General features: G+C 40.1%; 1 protein-coding gene across 1 annotated transcript in view; it reads right to left on the bottom strand.

Annotated features, from left to right (window-relative positions):
* Positions 1-18,518, bottom strand: part of sorcs3b (sortilin related VPS10 domain containing receptor 3b) — a 139,419-nt gene that overhangs the window by 44,199 nt on the left and 76,702 nt on the right. Inside the window, exons 7-10 of the mRNA XM_051722107.1 lie at positions 6,021-6,139; positions 4,544-4,633; positions 4,275-4,454; positions 3,623-3,769 (exon numbers count right to left, since the gene is read on the bottom strand). Coding sequence (XP_051578067.1) covers positions 3,623-3,769; positions 4,275-4,454; positions 4,544-4,633; positions 6,021-6,139 — 536 coding nt within the window. The remainder of the gene's footprint in view (positions 1-3,622; positions 3,770-4,274; positions 4,455-4,543; positions 4,634-6,020; positions 6,140-18,518) is intronic.

Genomic DNA, 18,518 nt, shown 5'->3' with positions numbered 1-18,518 from the left:
AAGGTTGCTGGTTCGATCCCCATTGTGTCCTTGAGCAAGGCACTTAACTCCAGGTTGCTCCAGGGGTATTGTCCCTGTAATAAGTACACTGTAAGTCACTTTGGATAAAAGCATCTGCCAAATGCATAAATGTAAATGTTAAATGTGTAAGTGAATAACATGCACTGTCTGTTAGTGAATTGTGCTTGCAATGGTTGCCGCAGGATTCCGGGTGGTTCTTCTGCCCAATCCATCTTTTCTTCCGAAGGTTCTCTGTCCTTAGTTCATATGTCAGTCCATTGACCTAGCTGATTTTCACCCTTCCTCTGAACCAGAGGATTCAAGGGCTCTTTTCTTGTGTCCAGTACATGCCTTAAGGCATTATGTGGGGGCTACCACTCATTTCAGGCAGTCAGAACAGCTTTTTGTCTCTTACGGTGGTGCGAGGAAAGGTGCCCCCATGTCAAAACAGAGGTTGTCGCACTGGATAATGGAAGTAATCACTCTGGCTTACAAACAGGCCCAGAGACCATTGACTAGAGGGTTGTCCTGTCATTCCACTAGGGCCATTTCTTCTTCATGGGCTGCTTTTAGAGGAGACTCCTTGGCAGATATCTGTGCTGCTGCCACCTGGGCTTCTTCATGCACTTTCGCTTGGTTTTACAAGCTCAATGTTGCTGCACTTCTTGCTGTGAGGTCTGCAGTTCTTCAGGAGCAGCCTTAACTCTTTCTCAGGTATGTAGTATTCCTAATGACTATGTTGGTATGAATCATCCACTTGTGTTTTACACTGCCTCTGGCCATCAGTAGGAATGAAACAGAATGCTAGTTACGTCTGTAACTGTGGTTCTGTGAATTCTGGATGACCACCAGAGTTCTTAGTCACTTGGAATATGCGAGAAAGGCTTCTGAGGCGAAGTGCTGAGTATTACGGTGTATAATCCGACGAGCTCAGCCCACGTCATCACGTGACTTTGATGGTATATTTTCTCAACCTATCTGGCTGGCGCAGCAATAATCCACTAGTGTTTTACACTGCCTCTGGCAGTCATCCGGAATTCACAGAACCACCGTTACATATATAACTAGCTTTTGGTGCCTTGTAGTTCACTCTCATCTTGCTGTGAAACAAAAGGTGTTCCTCTCTGTAAAGTACCACTGTAAAAGCGCTTCAAACAAGGAATGTGTATCAACACTGTAATGTTTTTGTAATTAAAGTAGGTGTTGTGTGGTATAAAGATCACCACTTGCTCTGTTAGGTGTGTGTGATGGAGTGGGTGCTAAACTGAAGTAATTGTGGCTGCAGTATAATGGTGTAACTAAATGTTTAACTACATTGAATGTGGCTGCCGTGTAATGGGTGTGACTGTTTCTGATGGGTGTCTGATGCAATGTGTTTAACGTGGGTGTGGCCATAGTGTAATGGATGTTACTGTATCTGGTGGGTGTATTTAATGAAAGAGGGTGAGCCTGTAGTGTAATGGGCTTAACTGGTGGGTGGTCAAAAAAGTGGGTGTGTCAGTAGGAGTGTGAAGTTGTAGTAGTGGTTCTAGAGGGTGTGTAACTGTAACAGGATCAACATGATTATTGTGTCTCATTGTCTTCTCAGCATCAAATACCATGAGCATTGTGTTTAAAAAGTGCTGTAAGTGATTTTAACAGTTCTTGAACTTCCACCAGATTTAGCCACTGAATAAGTCCTTACAAAAAAAGACATTACATTCAGAGACACTTGGAAACCACTGTAATCAGAGAAACTGACCACGGCCAGAGGCCAATTCCCACGCTGTTTCATGGCACCTATTTCAATAATGTCTTTTAGAAAATAGGGACATTTTCTGCATGTCATTCCATGAAAAAAAAAAATCCTTAAAAGTAGATGATTTTTGAAAAACGCTTCATAAGACGTGCATTCTGTTCCATTTTGCTGTGCTCCATCTAGCGACCTGTGTGAACGGGCCTTTTGAATCTAAACGCAACACTGGGCTCGATTACATGCCTTGCCTCAGACGGCACGAACCGCCCACAGTTTGTGCTCTAACCGTCTAATGAGCATAGCACACAAAATTGGAAAACGCTTTCTCGAGCGACTCAGTGCAAATCTTATTGGCTGGTTTTATGGAACTTCTGCGAATAGAAGCACACAGGACTGTTCATCAGTCTGCCAGTTTGGTGCATCAAATCTAATATTCAGAGTTTTGTTTGAGGCAGGTAGCAGAAAGTAAAGTTGACATCCATGAGCATAACTGCAGATTGTGCTTTGCTTACTCAGTTATGCCTGTGAAATACTCAGATGAGGTTTTGCATTCTGTACTTGCACTCTTCACACATTTTCTGCTATTTTCCTGTGTTTTGTTTGCAATCGCTCATGGAGACTGCTGCACCATTATATAAATTATTTCTTTCCCCATGTCTGTCTTTTATTATTTTATGGTATGATATATCTCAGATAACTCTGCCACTACTGTGCTTGAACGCTTGGCATGTCAGTTAGAGGGGTTTTCCTGTCCAAAGTCCTATTCGGATGGGATTAGTTTTCTAAACGACATATAAATTACAATTATTATCACCTGAAATCTGCGATTTCATGTATCGATTCAGACGGGACTAAGATCTCTGTGTTTCTTACAGAGGTGGGAGTGTCTGTTTTCTAGATGTGGGCGTTACAGAAGGTTGAACACATTTAATTAATTTAGGTAATTTAATAACTTATCTTTTAAACTTTATCTGTTTAAATGTTTTTTATTTTTTAATAATTATTTAATTTATTGATTTAATTGATTAATTATACTATTTAAATTACTTATTATAAAAACCCTATTAAGATAAACTTCACATGGGTTTATAGAAGTTGCTGCTTATAATAAACCCACTGCAATAAACAAGACTTATTTAATTATATCATTACGTAATTGAGTGGAGAAATGAAGGTGAGTATCTATCCTGACACTGATATTACAGTGGCCAGTCTTAGCAGTTTCCGCGTTTGGCTCTCCGTGTTGATTTTATATATATATTTATTTTTTTTGTTGGATGGCAAATATTCTACATCCATATTGAAAGGTGCGCAGCAGGCAGAAGACTGGCGCACATAAGAACGATCTTAACATTTGTTCATGTAGGTCAAAATACATGAGGGGAAGCGTTGTAAAAATCCAATATCAGCAATCACAGACATTTGCATTTGGATGGGATTAGATTTCTCAGAGGACCCTTTGGTTAGCCGAAAAACAGTAGGTAATTTGCTCTGAAATTTTTACAGGGGTTGTGTGAGAAAAACACAGATTCGGACGGGATTAAAATCTCAAAGTATGTCTGCGAAACATGAATTTCCCTAACCTTCTCAGGGTAAACTAGTCCCTTCCGAATAATGCTTAAGAGGGTGGTTCTTGGACAATTTATGCTACTATATGGTCCAGACCTGTTATAGTCGAAGGAAACTACTGGAAAATACTGTGCATACAAAAATACTTAAAGTACAGAAATAATGTGGCCAGTACTTTGAGGCTTGGGTACCACGATACTAATGTAGCACAGGTTTATCCTTCAACACTAGTTATAACCCACCTGCTTTTCACTAGAGTTTGTGTTAAATAATGTTCTGGTATGTATATCTGAATTGGCTCAGTCCAGGGGTTCTCACCAGGCTGCAACTGATGTCATGTCCTGTTGCGTCTGTTGCCGGAGGCTGCAGTAAGCTCCATGTCTGGCCTTTGTTGAATGTTATGTATGTTTTCATTTGAGTGTCTTCTTTCTTATTGGCTATAATCAGCCCACTAACACCCAACACCTTCAGACAGCAGAACAGAAAAAAAATTTATCTGAACTCAAATACTTAAGTTATTCAAATGTTCTCTTTTTAAATCACATATTTAAAATAACAAAGATTATTGTGTGCTCTTTGACAAGAGAGAGGAAAAAGAGAGGATATAAAATTATGCTATTACAGATAACCCTAATTTCCCTCTGCAGTTTTGCTTACACCTCAGTTTTTTCATGTTTTCACTTACTCTCATTAATAGATGTTCTTCCTATCTCTGTATTCATAATGTTTATTAGTATAACTTCAAACACTCTGTACTTTGTCTTGTACTTCATTGCACTCTTTACTGTTCTACTTTCACAATTCCTGGAGAAATCCATGTTAATTACAAAAGTTTTCCCAATTTCTGAAAATGTATATTTGTGAACATTCAAGGTTGTCTACTTCTTCAATTTAATTGGCAAGCACCCCGAAACTTTGATAGACCATACACTCATCTATCATCAAAGAACATTGATTAGCTATTGCAGACCTTGTAGACATCTACAATGAGGTTTCCAGCAAGCCCACGGGAGGCGCGGAGGTTTGGGAGCGAGCGGGTGAAAAAGATTCCTGGTGTGTCAGAGATATAGAGACTGTAGGTGTCATTTTCATTCCACTCCTGTACTGCTGCCAGCACCTGCCCCTCATCTGTACTGACAATATGCATGTCCTGCACGGAGAACAGCTGTTAGAGCACACACACACACAATTCACCAGACAGCTTATTTGTGACAGCTAGTGCTGTGTCATGTATCTTACTTTGGGTAGACAGTATTTAGGGAGCTGTATGGTCCTGAAGGGTCCTCGCTGATAGGACACAAAGTATGTGGTTCTTCCTGCGGTGGTTAGCTGATACACACACATACACAAAAGTCAGGACTACATAGAGCAATGTTTCTCAACTCGTGGGACACAAGTCTATTCTTATAGTGTTGCGGACAGCATGGAAAAATCAATGCTAAATGCAAATAAAATGCAACTAACCATATAACTGTGCATAGATAGAATCTAAATAAACAGGCTTAAGAAAACCCATTAAATATATATTGTTGTTGATGTTAAAGGCAGAATTTCCAATCAAACTCTACAGTATTTTAGTGTAAATGTAACTGTCACTTGGCAGAAGATTAGACAAATTAGACAAATGCCAACATGGACAGGTTGTGTGACATGACCTCATACCCAAAAACACTTAACAAAATGTGATGTCCAATGTAAAATCTGGGTCCTGAATCAAAATCAGATAAGAACCACTGACATGGAGCAAATCAGTAGAGCACTGACATAGAGCTTGCCAGTCAGAACACAAATTTAACAGTGAGTCCCAAACTACTCAAACACACAGACACACAGACACACACACGTTGTATACACTGCTATAAAGTGGATTGTTGCTATTAGGCTGCAAACACAGTGCATTAGGACACTAATGCTCTGATTGATCCAGTGTCAATAGACCTCGGATGTCCACAGAATGAGACTGGGTGTGTGTGTGTGTACCCACTTTGGAAGGGTGGGGATTGTGTTGGGCTGCACAGTGTTTTTCCTGTGAGAGGTGTAGGGTGTCAGACAGTCTGTTGTTTCTGAGCTTTTAGAATCAATAACCTCATTATTCTCTGTCAACTCAAATCCAACAGCTTCAAGCGACAAAAGTAAAAAGAAAGTCGCTTGTATGGACGGAGGAGGGTCCAGGTTTGGGATTCTCACTCAAAATGCTGTCCTGTCCTCCCCTGGACCTCTGTTAAAGATGGAGAGGCTGTTTTAATGGTTATCACTCACTTACATGGGCTCTGACAGAGATAAAAGGAAGTCAGACAGAGATTACATGCGCGCGCACACACACACATACACACACACACACACACACACAAACTTGTTTTTATATCATTGTGGGGACTCTCCATATACTTCCATGCATTTTATGGATTTTACACCAATCTAATTATAATTTCTGTCCCCTAACCCTAACCCTAAACCTACCCCTAAACCTAACCTTCACAGAAACCTTTTCTTTTAACAATTTCCCTCGTGGGGACCGCTGACTGGCCCCACATGGTAGGTGATCTCAGGTTTTACTATGCTAGGATAAACATGTACACACACACACACACACACACACACACACACACATGCAAACACATATTTGTTATGCCCCACACCTGTCTAAATCATATACGCTTATGTATTTATGAAGACATAGTTCTGCTATAAACACAAAACACACACTTTTCTGTACCTGTAGGAAGATGTATTGGTCTTGCACTACGAGGGAGTTGGTGTCAATTCGGCCGCTGAATGGATACTGCCTACCCTCCTCTGAACACTTTTGTGCTCGGCAGGTTATATACTGCATTTCTGTGAGGCACACACACAAATTTATCAACATGCTTGTGCACATGAATGCCTTGATCTACACCAAACAAAAATCAGATGATCAATATCTCTTTCACACTCTCTAGCACACACACACACACAACAAACACTATCAAGAACCTACACATAAACTCCCCACACATCTCTTTGTCTAGCCATATTAATCAGTGCTCTCCATCATCAGTTTCTCTACTAGCTATCCATCCTCACTCAAAAGGGAGATAAAAAGGTGGTGGGAGTACAAGTAAGGAAAGAGAAAGAAAGAGAGAGGGAGAAAGAGAGAGAGAGAGAGAAGTAAAGAACAGCACCAAAGAGACAACAAACTGTGTTTATCACTTATCTGCTTCAAGTTTCACAGAACAAAATGGGAATGTTTTTCTTAAGAAGTCTAGGAGAGATAAAACACAAGCTGTAACCATTTTAACACTAGGTAGAAAGTTTCTGCTCCAAGTTTTAATTGAAATAAATGTTCATGGTTCAATACAAATTAAGACTGTATTACCACAGAAACAAATTTAAACTAGTCCCTCAAAAAAAAAAAAAAAAAAAAAAAAAAAAAAAAAAAAAAAAAAATATATATATATATATATATATATATATATATATATGGCATGGCATTCTGGAAGGTTTAAATATTATTTTTTCAGTTATGTGTTACCCAGAGGATAAATTGAGATTTTGAATATGGAGGAACACTTTAATCGAACAACCTAAATCAGGGCTCCAGTCTAAGATTTGAGAGCGGCAGCACTGGTGACACCAAGTTCCAAAGATGGTAGCACCAGCACCTGATTTGGTAGCACCGGTGAGGGTCGGGGGCTGGGGCTATAAAATTGAGCATTTAAAGACAAAAACTAGTAATAAAATTGATATTATTATTGTTTTACAAAAATAAGTGCAATTACCAATAACAGGGCTTGACATTTAGCATTGTCATAGGCTTGTCCTTCAATCAAGTAAATTGGTCATTCACTTGTCCAAGTAAAAAATTACTTGTCTGGAGACAAAAACAAAAGAAAGGACATAAGAAAAAAGAAAAGCCTCCATCATCATCATTTACACCTAATAGGGATTAAGAACACAGTGCAGAAAGACGGTAAATCATTACTCACCCTCAAGCCTGTAAGAATTTCTCTCTTCTGAGGAACACAAAATTAGATTTTTGGCAGAATGTTAGTTAAAGTCACTATTCACTGTCACTGCATCTTTTTTTTCCTCCATAAAATAAAAGTGAATTGAGACTGAAACTAACATTCTCCCTATCATCTCCTATTGAGTTCCATGGAAGATAGAAAGTCGGTCAGGTTCGGAACAACATAAAGTCGAGTAATGATGACAGAATTTTTGGTAACACCTTACATTAAGGTTCAGTTAGGACAACTCTCAAGTAGGTTTGACAAAATTGTTTATTGTGTAAATGGTATTGAGAGTAGGTTTGAGTCTTGGTGAACTAGATCTGCTTACGCATGCAGCTACTGCTGCTGCTAAACATGGTCAATACACTGCTGCTGTTGAGATATGCTGCTGTTTCTGAACACGACAGTTAGCCGGACAACAGCTTGTTCTCCAATTAACACTCATTGGCAGCACCTGCTGTCTATCAACATGTCCCTTCTTAAGCTCCCCTCATGTTGAGGCCTTTGTTGAATTGTTTGTAATGTTTGTAACATTTGTAATTTTTGTGTGAATTCCCAGTCGGTCGGTTCCAGACTTGCTTCAGTCTTTTTCTGGTTTGATTGTTTTTTGAGAGTTTTTAGTTTGTTATCGGTTATATCTCCCTCATAAGAGTTTTGATTTTGGTTTAATTTGCATTAAAGCTCTTTGAAATTGCCTCTCGCGTTTGGGTCCTGCCTTGCTCTACCATGACAGAACAATTAAACCTAATTGGACCCAGCGGAGGCAATGGCCTTTTTTTTTATCCAGCACCAGTCCGAAGGGAATCGGTCTCTCAAGGCACTGCCCAGCACAACAACGCTCTGGTCAGCTCCTAGAATGGTCTGGCTTTTGGCGTCTATGCTATGGAGCTGGCCAGTGAGCCCCACAGGTGGTGCTTTGATGAGACCCAGTTAAAACAAACTCTTCCTTTCGGGCTTGGACAATCCACTTAGTACGGAGGTGCTGGTCGAGATTTTTGTTTTGACTTTTTGGGATTGGTGGATCATGTCTGCCGTCTTGCAGAAGTGGAGATCTTGCTGCAGAGATGGAACTCCAGACCCAAGAACCCCTCTCAGCCCGTGCCCCCCCGGCCACTTCTCGGGCTTCATGTTGCCGTTGGAGGAGGAAGCTCGCTACTCATTGCCCGGAGGCAGAGGAGCACACTGGTGACTGCCAGGAGGCGGTGGGGCTTGCTGTTGACCACCAGGAGGCAGAGGAGCCCTCTGCTGTCCACCAGGAGGCGGAGGGGCCCACTGGTGACACGTCAGGAGGTGGAGGAGGTGGTGGGGCTCGCTACTGACTGCCAAGAGGTGGAGAAGCCCTCTGCTGTCCGTCAGAAGGTGAAGGGGCCCGCTGCGCACTGCCAAGAGGCGGCGGCCATTCCTGCAGCAGCACTCCCAACCATGGCAGCCGCTATCTGGCCTGTCCAGTTCCCCGTGTCCACGGAGGCCGTTCACCAGTCGCTGCCTGCACTCCTAACCATGGCTGCCACCGAACAGTCTGTCCAGTTCCCTGCAGCCGCTGCACTGTTTGTCCAATCCCCTGTGCCTGGCACTCAGCCTGATCAGTCTCCAGCAGCCACCGACCAGTCTGTCCAGTCCCCTGTGACCACTTGGCCTGGCCCAGTCCTGTCCCCAGCGGCCATCGACCAGTCTGACCTAATCCTGTCCCTAGCGGCCACCGACCAGTCTGTCCAGTCCTCTGTGGCTGCCCTGCTTAATCTTGTCCAATTCCCAGTGGCTACTGCCCAGTCTTCTGGCCCGTCCAGCGGTCGCCATCCTGCCTGACCTCATCCCTGTCTTACCTGACCTCACACCCAATCCTAGGTGACCTGATCACATCCCTGTCAAGAGGTTGCCTGAACTCTCCCCTGTGGCCGCTGCCGAACCTGAACATTCCCCTGTGGTTGCCATTTAACCTGATCTCTCTCCTGTGGCCACCACTGACCCTGACCTCTTACCTGTGGCCATTCCTGACCTCTCTCCAGCGGTCACAACCCTGCATGCCCAGTCCTTAGTGCCTGCTGCCCAGTTGGTCCTTTCCCCTGGACTCCCTACCCAGTCCCACCGGACCCCGGCACCTTTCTTGACCCTCCTCCCAGGACACCGGACCATGCCTCTTTTCTCAGCCACGTTGAGATGAGACAAAATTAGATCTCTCCAATGTTGTGCCCTTGCGATAAAGACAGCTTTGTTGATTATAAAAAAGGAGCAATAGTTTTGTTGCATCTTTTGCTTATAGAGACATGGTACAACACCATTCGCATGTCCAATTAACAGGGTTACACCCATTTATATACACTGGCATCCAAAAATTTGGAATAATGTCCATTTTTTGCTCTTATGGAAAGAAATCAGTACTTTTATTCACCAAAGTGGCATTCAACTGATCACAATTATAGTCAGGACATTATTAATGTGAAAAATTACTATTACAATTTGAAAAAATTTAATACTTCAAAGAGTTCTCATCAAAAAATCCTCCACATGCAGCAATGACAGCTTTGCAGATCCTTGGCATTCTAGCTGTCAGTTTGTCCAGATACTCAGGTGACATTTCACCCCACGCTTCCTGTAGCACTTGCCATAGATGTGGCTGTCTTGTCGGGCACTTCTCCCGCACCTTACAGTCTAGCTGATCCCACAAAAGCTCAATGGAGTTAAGATCCATAACACTCTTTTCCAATTATCTGGTGTCCAATGTCTGTGTTTCTTTGCCCACTCTAACCTTTACTTTTTTTTCTGTTTCAAAAGTGGCTTTTTCTTTGCAATTCTTCCCATAAGGCCTGTACCCCTAAGTCTTCACTTTACTGTTGTACATGAAACTGGGGTTGAGTGGGTAGAATTCAATGAAGCTGTCAGCTGAGGACATATGAAGTGTCTATTTCTCAAACTAGAGACTCTGATGTACTTATCCTCTTGTTTAGTTGTACATCTGGGCCTTCCACATCTCTTTTTGTCCTTGTTAGAGCCATTTATCCTTTGTCTTTGAAGACTGTAGTGTACACCTTTGAATGAAATACAATTTCAAGCATTGTATAGCCGTCATTCCTCAAAACAATGATTGACTGACGAGTTTCTAGAGAAAGCTGTTTATTTTTTTACCTAATATTGACCTTAAGACATGCCAGTCTATTGCATACTGTGGCAACTCAAAAACAAACACAAAGACAATGTTAAGCTTCATTTAACGAACAAAATAGCTTTCAGCAGTGTTAGATATAATGGCAAGTTATTTTCTAGTACCAAATTTAGCATGATTACTCAAGGATAAGGTCTTGGAGTGATGGCTGCTGGAAATGGGGCCTGTTTAGATTTGATTAACCCTTACCAGCCGGAGCGTTCAAATTTGGGAACAATTATTTCCATGGTTCCTGTCTCAGTATCTTCGCCGTCCAATCACCGATTTTTGTTTCTGAAAACTACCAGATACTCATGACAATATAAGCTAAAAGCACATATGATTGGTTAAGGGGTTACTGGGCGTGAATAATAAATATATCGTCATAAGCGTCATCCTCCATTTGCCTGAGCGGAGCCAGAGAGGATACGCCGGGAGATTACCTCCAGTGTTGGACTTACTGCTTCAAATTGAAAACTGAGGCAATCTTTCGAGGTAAGACAAGTTATTTAATATGTGTTGTCAATATTGTCTATTGAAAGTCAAAACATTTTAGTTATGAAGTATTTATTTGTAGGAGTAATGCTAGTTATTTCTGGAAAAAATGACATGACAATCGGCGTTCATCGGACAGGCAGCTAGCCTCTATTTGTAAGCAAATTGCTGTGAAACTTGCTAAATAAACATTAGCTAGCAATATTATGTACATTTTTAGCTAAATATCAATAACTTTTTTGGCCAATTATGTCGCTTGTGGAAGATAGTTAAACCTTTTTAGTTACAAAGCATTTATTTGTAGGAGCAGCGCTAGCTATTTTTTTCTGAAAAATGTATGTGACCGTCATCGGCGAGCCTCTTTTTATATCAATCTTTTTTTGGCAGTTTCTGTGAAACTTGCTAAATAAACATTAGATTGCAATACTATGTACATTTGTAACTAAATATCAATAACTTTTTTTGCCAATTTTGTTGCTTGTGAAAAATCCGCCTTAAGTAATGTGAGACAGAGAGAAGACGCTGTTCAGACTTTTTTTTTTTTTGACGCTGTTCAGACCTGCCTGGAAACTGGCCTGCTAGTTAGATAAGTTATCTAGCTTGTTGATTTTCCCATGTAATAAAAAAAATGGTAGATATCTTTCTATAATTTAGCAGACAGCCTTACCCATCCATCACACAGACATGATTTTAGATTGTGTGTAGCTTCCTGTCTGGAGTTGGACATTCTGCTTAGTCTGCAAGCCTTTGGTGACTATTCAGTGTATGGATTTGTGAAGAACACACTGCTGGCTACCAATTGTTGTACTTTTTTTTTCTGTTGTAGAGATGGATAGAGACTATGGCTCCCTGCTCAGCACCCTCAAGAGGAGGAGGCAGCTGACTGCTGATGAGCTTAGGATCACATCAGAGGAGGACATGGCTCATGAGGGCATGAGCACACAGGAAGAAGATCTGCTGGACCAGGAACTACTGCAGGAAGACCTGGACCACGAGGAGATGAAGGATGAGCTGGATCCTGATCCCCAGCCAAGACCATCAACTGGGTATGTATGAATGTGTATGTATTGTTTGTTTCTATTTGTCATATGACTGATACTCACAGTAACACTAACACTGTTATTCGTATTATTTTGGGTATGGCTAGCCATTCTCGCACAGGTCCCAAGTCAGCTAGAAAGTGTAAACACTTCCCTGACTCTGTTTCTTATACCTTATACTCTGACATCGATTCACAGGCACCAAAACCTCTCCCATTTAAGCCTAGCCGTCCATTCGGTTTTGACTTAGGTAGCGTGCATCAGGCTGTGTGGTCAACCTCCAATATGATGTTGTGAGAAATTGACTTTTTCATGCTGTTTTTTACTCAGGCTGTAGTTGCTGAGATATGCAGCTTTACAAACCATCAGGGGTGGGAGCCGTCCTAAACTGTCCATCATATTCCATCTACCAAGGAGCTTGGATGGAGGTGACTCTTGATGAATTTTACAAATTTCTTGGGTTGCTCATTTACATGGGGTTTTCAATTCTCCCTGATTCCCATCGTCATTGGGGAACCAAGTCACTTCAGGGCTTGTGGGCGAGGGGATTTATATCACGTGACCGCTACAAGGTTCTTTTAGCAGCTTTACATGTTGTAGACCCTACCACAGAGGATAATCAGGATCGGCTTAGGAAGTTGTGTTATCTTATGGACCACCTCAAACAAAAATGCCAGCAGCTCTTTCAGCCTAACCAAAATTTCGCAATAGATGAACTTATGGTCAAGTCTAAAGCTCGGTCAGGATTTAAACAATACATGAAGGGCAAGACTATTCGGTGGGGTTTTAAATTATGGGTAATTGCAACATCAGACTCGGGGTATACTCTCGACTTTAATGTTTACACAGGTAGTCATGATGGGTGTGTCACTGACTTGGCCACCAAAGTAGTTGAATCGTTACTGCAGCCATTCAAAGACCAGGGCCACACTGTTTGGTTTGACAACTTTCACACGTCCCCAGCTCTTATGGTTAAGTTGTTAGAAATGGGAACTAATGCCTGTGGGTTTCCTGCAGAATTTAAAGACATCAAAAGATGAGAACGCAAGACAGCTTGTAGGGATATGAGGTGGTGTAGGATTGAGGGGAATATACTTGTAATTCAGTGAAAGGACATGTGTGCAGTTACATGCCTCTCCAATTTCCACAATGCGAATGGCTCAACCGAAATTACTAGGTTTGTAAAAAATGATGGCGACTGGGCAAAAGAAGTAGCCCTCCAGCCCACTGTAATCAACGATTATAACAAAAACATTGGCGGTGTTGATAGGTCAGACCAAATGATAAAATCTTACGACGTCCTACAAAAAACTCAGAAGTGGTGGAAGACTCTTTTTTTTCCACTTCATAGACATTGCCGTTGTCAATAGTTTCATATTGTTTAAGGAATGGCAACACATTCATGCGGCACCAGGGGATGAGCGTAGACCGGTGAACTTAACCCAGATAGATTTCAGAGAAAACCTGGCTCGTCAGCTGGGAAGTATCAATATTCACGCAAGTTTCCCTTTGCATACACTAAAGCCTGTAGTCCCTCCTTCGTATTCACTCCACACAGTCCATGTCCCTAAATTTGAAGAGTCCTATAAGAGATGTTGGCTATGCTATCGGAAAAGTAGGACTGAAAATAAAACTAAAGTAGCTTGTTGCACGCCGGAATGTAATGGCAAAAGACTTTATTTGGTTCGCGATAGGAACTGTTTTCAGTCTTGACACTCAGCTGAGTGTGACCAGTTTCGTGAAGAGGCCTAGGTTGGGCTGTGTTTACTGGTATTGTTGTCCTTCCTCTCCCCTCTGTTCTCTCCATAGGTATTGCAGTTGTTGAGTATTTATGAATTTATATATATTCTGTTCCTGCACTCTTTATTAAAAATGTATTTACTGTAGATAGTTCGAAAGTTTGATTTTATATGTTTTGCTGTGTAATTTGTGTGTAATTCTAATGTTCAAATTAAATAAAGTGTGTGTTTTATTGAATAAATAAAATGTATTTTTCAGTGTTTGTGTCCTCCAATTTCAGATGCAATCTCAATTTATTATTACAGTTGAGCACCTACAACTGGGGGGCAGTGGTAGCTCAGCGGTTAAGGCTCTGGGTTACTGATCAGAAGGTCAGGGGTTCAAGCCCCAGCACTGCCAAGATGCCACTGTTGGGCCCTTGAGCAAGGCCCTTGACCCTATCTGCTCCAGGGGCACCATATCATGGCTGACCCTGCACTCTGACCCCAGCCTAGCTGGGATATGTGAAAAAGAAGAATTTCACTGTATATGTGCAAATGTATAATGTGTGATAAATAAAGAAAATTATAAAAAATTATAATTACAAATACAAGGAGTATTTGAGGAGTGGTCATGTGAAATGTATCATAACATTCTAAATGTTTGTTTTATTCCATTTTCCCACTAATCACTAGGATGGTCATAACTTTTAACAATAGATTATATTTCTAATCTGTCTGCTATTCTACATTGCCCACAAAATTATTTATATTTCATACACTCTAAGTTTCCCTCTAGCTTGTAAATAAAATGGTTGAAAATGCAGTTGTCTGATGAAGTATGGTGACCTGAGAAGATTTTTGTAAAAAATGCTGTGTGAAATCTTATTGATAAAGGATGATTAGCCTTAAATAATCATACATATATTTATATCATTTGAAAGCCCTAATTATTCTCTTCAATATGATATATACAGTTCAGGTGTGTGGGTTAAAAATGACTTTTTCAAATAGTGATGGTGCTGTTATTTACATCAGTAATGTCCTGACTATACTTTGTGATCAGTTGAATGCCACTTTGGTGAATTAAAGTACCAATTTCCTTCCGAAACAGCAAAATCTGTACATTATTCCAAACTTTTGGCCACCAGTGTATGCAGGAATTATTAAAATTGTGCTCAGTCCCCTCAATTCCGCGCTATTGAGCTAACATTCGTTACTGAGATTTTAATCAGGCTACTTGTCCAGTTGGGCAAGTAAAATTCTCTGTAACTTGCCTGTTCAAAATTCCACTTGTCCCGGACAAGTGTTAATGTCGAGCCCTGCAATAATATTGCATATTTTGTCCATCTGAAATGTACATTTGACAATAAGGCATTGATTTTGATTTTGGATACAGACGTAAATTTACTGGTATCAAAAACAGTAACATCTATAAAAGGTAAAAAATTAACACCTAATTTCTATATGGCTACATTTTTCTGAACGAGTTGGGACTTCTTTCATCCATGGTATGACCATGGTATCTACTTGAAAAACATGATGTAATAGATGTTATATGATTTCTATAAAACAAAGTATGGCATTTTGTAATGAAAAACAGTATCCTAAACACATTTAAAAACTATAAATACAACAAAATTTAGAAACATAGTTGTAACAAAAATTTATTATATTCCCTCACTCCCCTAATATATTACAGTATATTTAATAAATAAAATATGAAAATATTTAATGTGAATGTATTTTTGCCTAAAATACAACAGTTAATACAGTTAGTGTTACTTCAGTAAATTTATGGTATATTTTTGTAAGAATAGTGATCTGTGGATTGAAAAGTCTTCTAATTTACAGTATGTCTGTAATTTCAGTGTTTTCTCCTGTTTACCTCCTCAATGCTGTTTAGAATGTCGGGGCCATTTAATATGGGTTTCAACTAGTTTACTCACCAAAACATTGAGGTTTCTATAGGCGTTTGCAACAGAAAATTCTGTACCGAATTAAAAAGTGTTCACTGACTTACGCTGCTTCTCAGTTGTTCTCACAGCACTGTTTATAATTATCTGCTCAGTGCGGGTGAGACCGGGTCACATGTAAACACACATGGGTAGAGTTGCAGCAGTTGTGCATTAGGTCTCACTTAAGTTTGGGCATAAAACTTCAAACTAAGGACTTAGTAACTAGTTCCTTTGTAACTAAGTCAGTGCTTAATTTTGTTGCACCACCTGTTCTCAATGCAAGACTCAGCTAGTAGGTCATAAGCTCTCCGTTAAGAGCAATGAATTGTCGCATAATATGAAATTTACCTTTACTGATCCAATAAGCAGCCTTCAAATTTGTAAACAGAAGTGTTGAAAAGCCGTGCATTTCAGATTTATCTTGTCATGTTTGATGTTTAAGCCTTTTTTGTCTCATGTAAATGCCAGCTGTGATAAATTATATTTCAGTTGAAATACGATACGAAAAGGCCTATAATTAAATATGTAAATAATATTCAGGTACTGTATCTAACATCAATATGGGACAATAAATAATATTAACAACAGACAGAGGAACATTTATTCATTTTAATATCCTATATATTTTGCATGTGTTGTACATTTTGCAACTGTATGTCAGTGACACCGGGCGATACACACAGAAAAGTGCCCTGTTTTAGGTTTGTTTCATGCTGAAGAGCCAATAAGAAGTCTTTTTTTTACATAATGTTCTCTCTCGTAAATATAAACGAGTGTAAATGGCAACACCAACATATTTGTCAAAAGGACTGAAGTCTGTCGTGCAAAACATGAGCTCATTACTGTTATTTAATCTGTTTGTATTCTTATTCCAACCACTACTCCTGTTTGGAGGCTTCCATAAATATTTAGTTTACATGTAGGGTTATGTTTCACCTAAATTTAATGGTGCAATGCTTAAATATTTAGTAATAGGTAAATTGTAGCCTAGTGCCCATTTACGCCACAACTAGGCTAAGTGCTAACTTGCGCACGGGTGGTGCAACCGGCTTCTGCTCTGCGCTTGCGCTGCTCTGTTCATTGAGCTGTTATAAATATTTACTGGGGTAGTGGATATCTATGTTTCATTCTGCTTTTGGCGCTGCTCCTACACAACAGAAAACAGTAGGGCATAATCAGAGAGAGAGAGAGAGAGAGAGAGAGAGAGAGAGAGAGAGAGAGAGAGTTGGCCAACTCTGTAGTCGCACCTTTGCAACCTATAACAAAATTTAGTCACACAAAACGCAGTCTAGAGCCTTGTAAGCTGAAACCTATTTGTGATAGCATTATATTTAATGGAAAAAAGACTGAAATAAGATATCACTCACAAATGAACTACAGACATATTAAGATAACACTACAACTACAAAAATGAACTTTTTTCATTTTTTAAAGTTCCATATTTTTTGGCTTGGATAAACAAACACAACTGGCAATTATTAATAAATTCTTTGTAATAGTATGTGCTTGAATGCTGTTCTAGACTGTTATGGCCCAATTTAACCCATGGTGTTACCAACGTAATTCCTGTTGGTGGAGTATGCTCCATGTAAATAATACTTTTCAAATATTTACACTCATACCCTTGTAGAAAGCTGATTGTTATTGTAGATTGTCTGTTGTTTGGGGCCTGTTGTGTTGTGTCAGACTCATATCAATAGTGCTTAATGCACTATACTATCCCACAAGGATAAACTACAAGTGCAACACCATGCCAGAAAGTACCCAGACCCATTTACCATTAAGAGTTTACTGTTGTTTAGAATTCATCTGTTCATTTTTCACTGTGACACAGAAAAAAAAAAAAACTTTGGGGGCTGGGGAGAAAGTAAGAAAGACAGGACAAGAGAGATAGGGAGGAAGGAAAAGGGAGAGCAAGAGTGTCAGGGCAGAATTAGGCACATATAAACTAATTATACAAATACAAAAATGGGCAATCAAATTCTGGAAACATCTAAAACTCAGTGACCCTCACTCATACCATTATAAAGCCCTGCAATACCTAGAGTTGAGCAAAGAAACCAATCCCCTCTCTCAGCTGGTCCAGAGCTTTAGTCCAGATGCTTCACCAACATCTACTAACCCTCATCACACTGCTTGGGCCTCATTTCCCAAAGCATTGTAAGCCTAAGTAGATCGTAGAATCCATCTTATGATTCATCTTAGTTTTGCGGCCCGTTTCCCAAAAGCATCGTAACTTTAGTATTTGAAAATGCTCGTAGATTAACGAGTGCTCTGGAGTCGTACAGCGTTAAGAACATCGTGAAGAAACAAACTTGTGCAGACACCTGCAGGACAAATGAAAAATTACACCTTATACAATTTAAATACCTATAGCTACACTTTATGCTAAATTAATATCAGTATACATACGTTTTATTTTATTTATTTTTTAACCGAAAAGGCTAATAATAATAATAATAATAATAATAATAATAATGAATGCATAAAATGGTTAGTCAATATTGGATGAACAGATAAATTAATAAGTAAACATATAAAAGTTTTTGTGGACTAGTTGGTAACAACAAAGTGGTGGGATGATTGTTGCAGACAACTGTAAAAATTACAACCAGAGAGAGAAGGCAAAAAGCCAGTAACTTGTGGCTGTGCATGAAAATCGTCCATACAGTCTATTGGCTCCTCATCCTCATCTCCTCTTCCTCTCCAACAGCCCGCACCATGCGTTATGTAGAACCGCACATGTTGTGCAGCATTGCTGTTACCGTTATCACTTCTGGGAGTAAAGAGCAGATCTCCCTTTGATTGGTGAATGTCCCTAAAGCGCAGCTTCCACGCGTCTCCTTATTTTCGCTCCACAATAACACGGTGAACC

This window comes from Myxocyprinus asiaticus, chromosome 17 (genome assembly GCF_019703515.2).
Source record: "Myxocyprinus asiaticus isolate MX2 ecotype Aquarium Trade chromosome 17, UBuf_Myxa_2, whole genome shotgun sequence".
NCBI classification, from domain to species: domain Eukaryota; kingdom Metazoa; phylum Chordata; class Actinopteri; order Cypriniformes; family Catostomidae; genus Myxocyprinus; species Myxocyprinus asiaticus.
The sequence above is the reverse complement of the archived record's forward strand: the minus strand, read 5'-3'. Positions and strand labels throughout refer to the sequence as shown.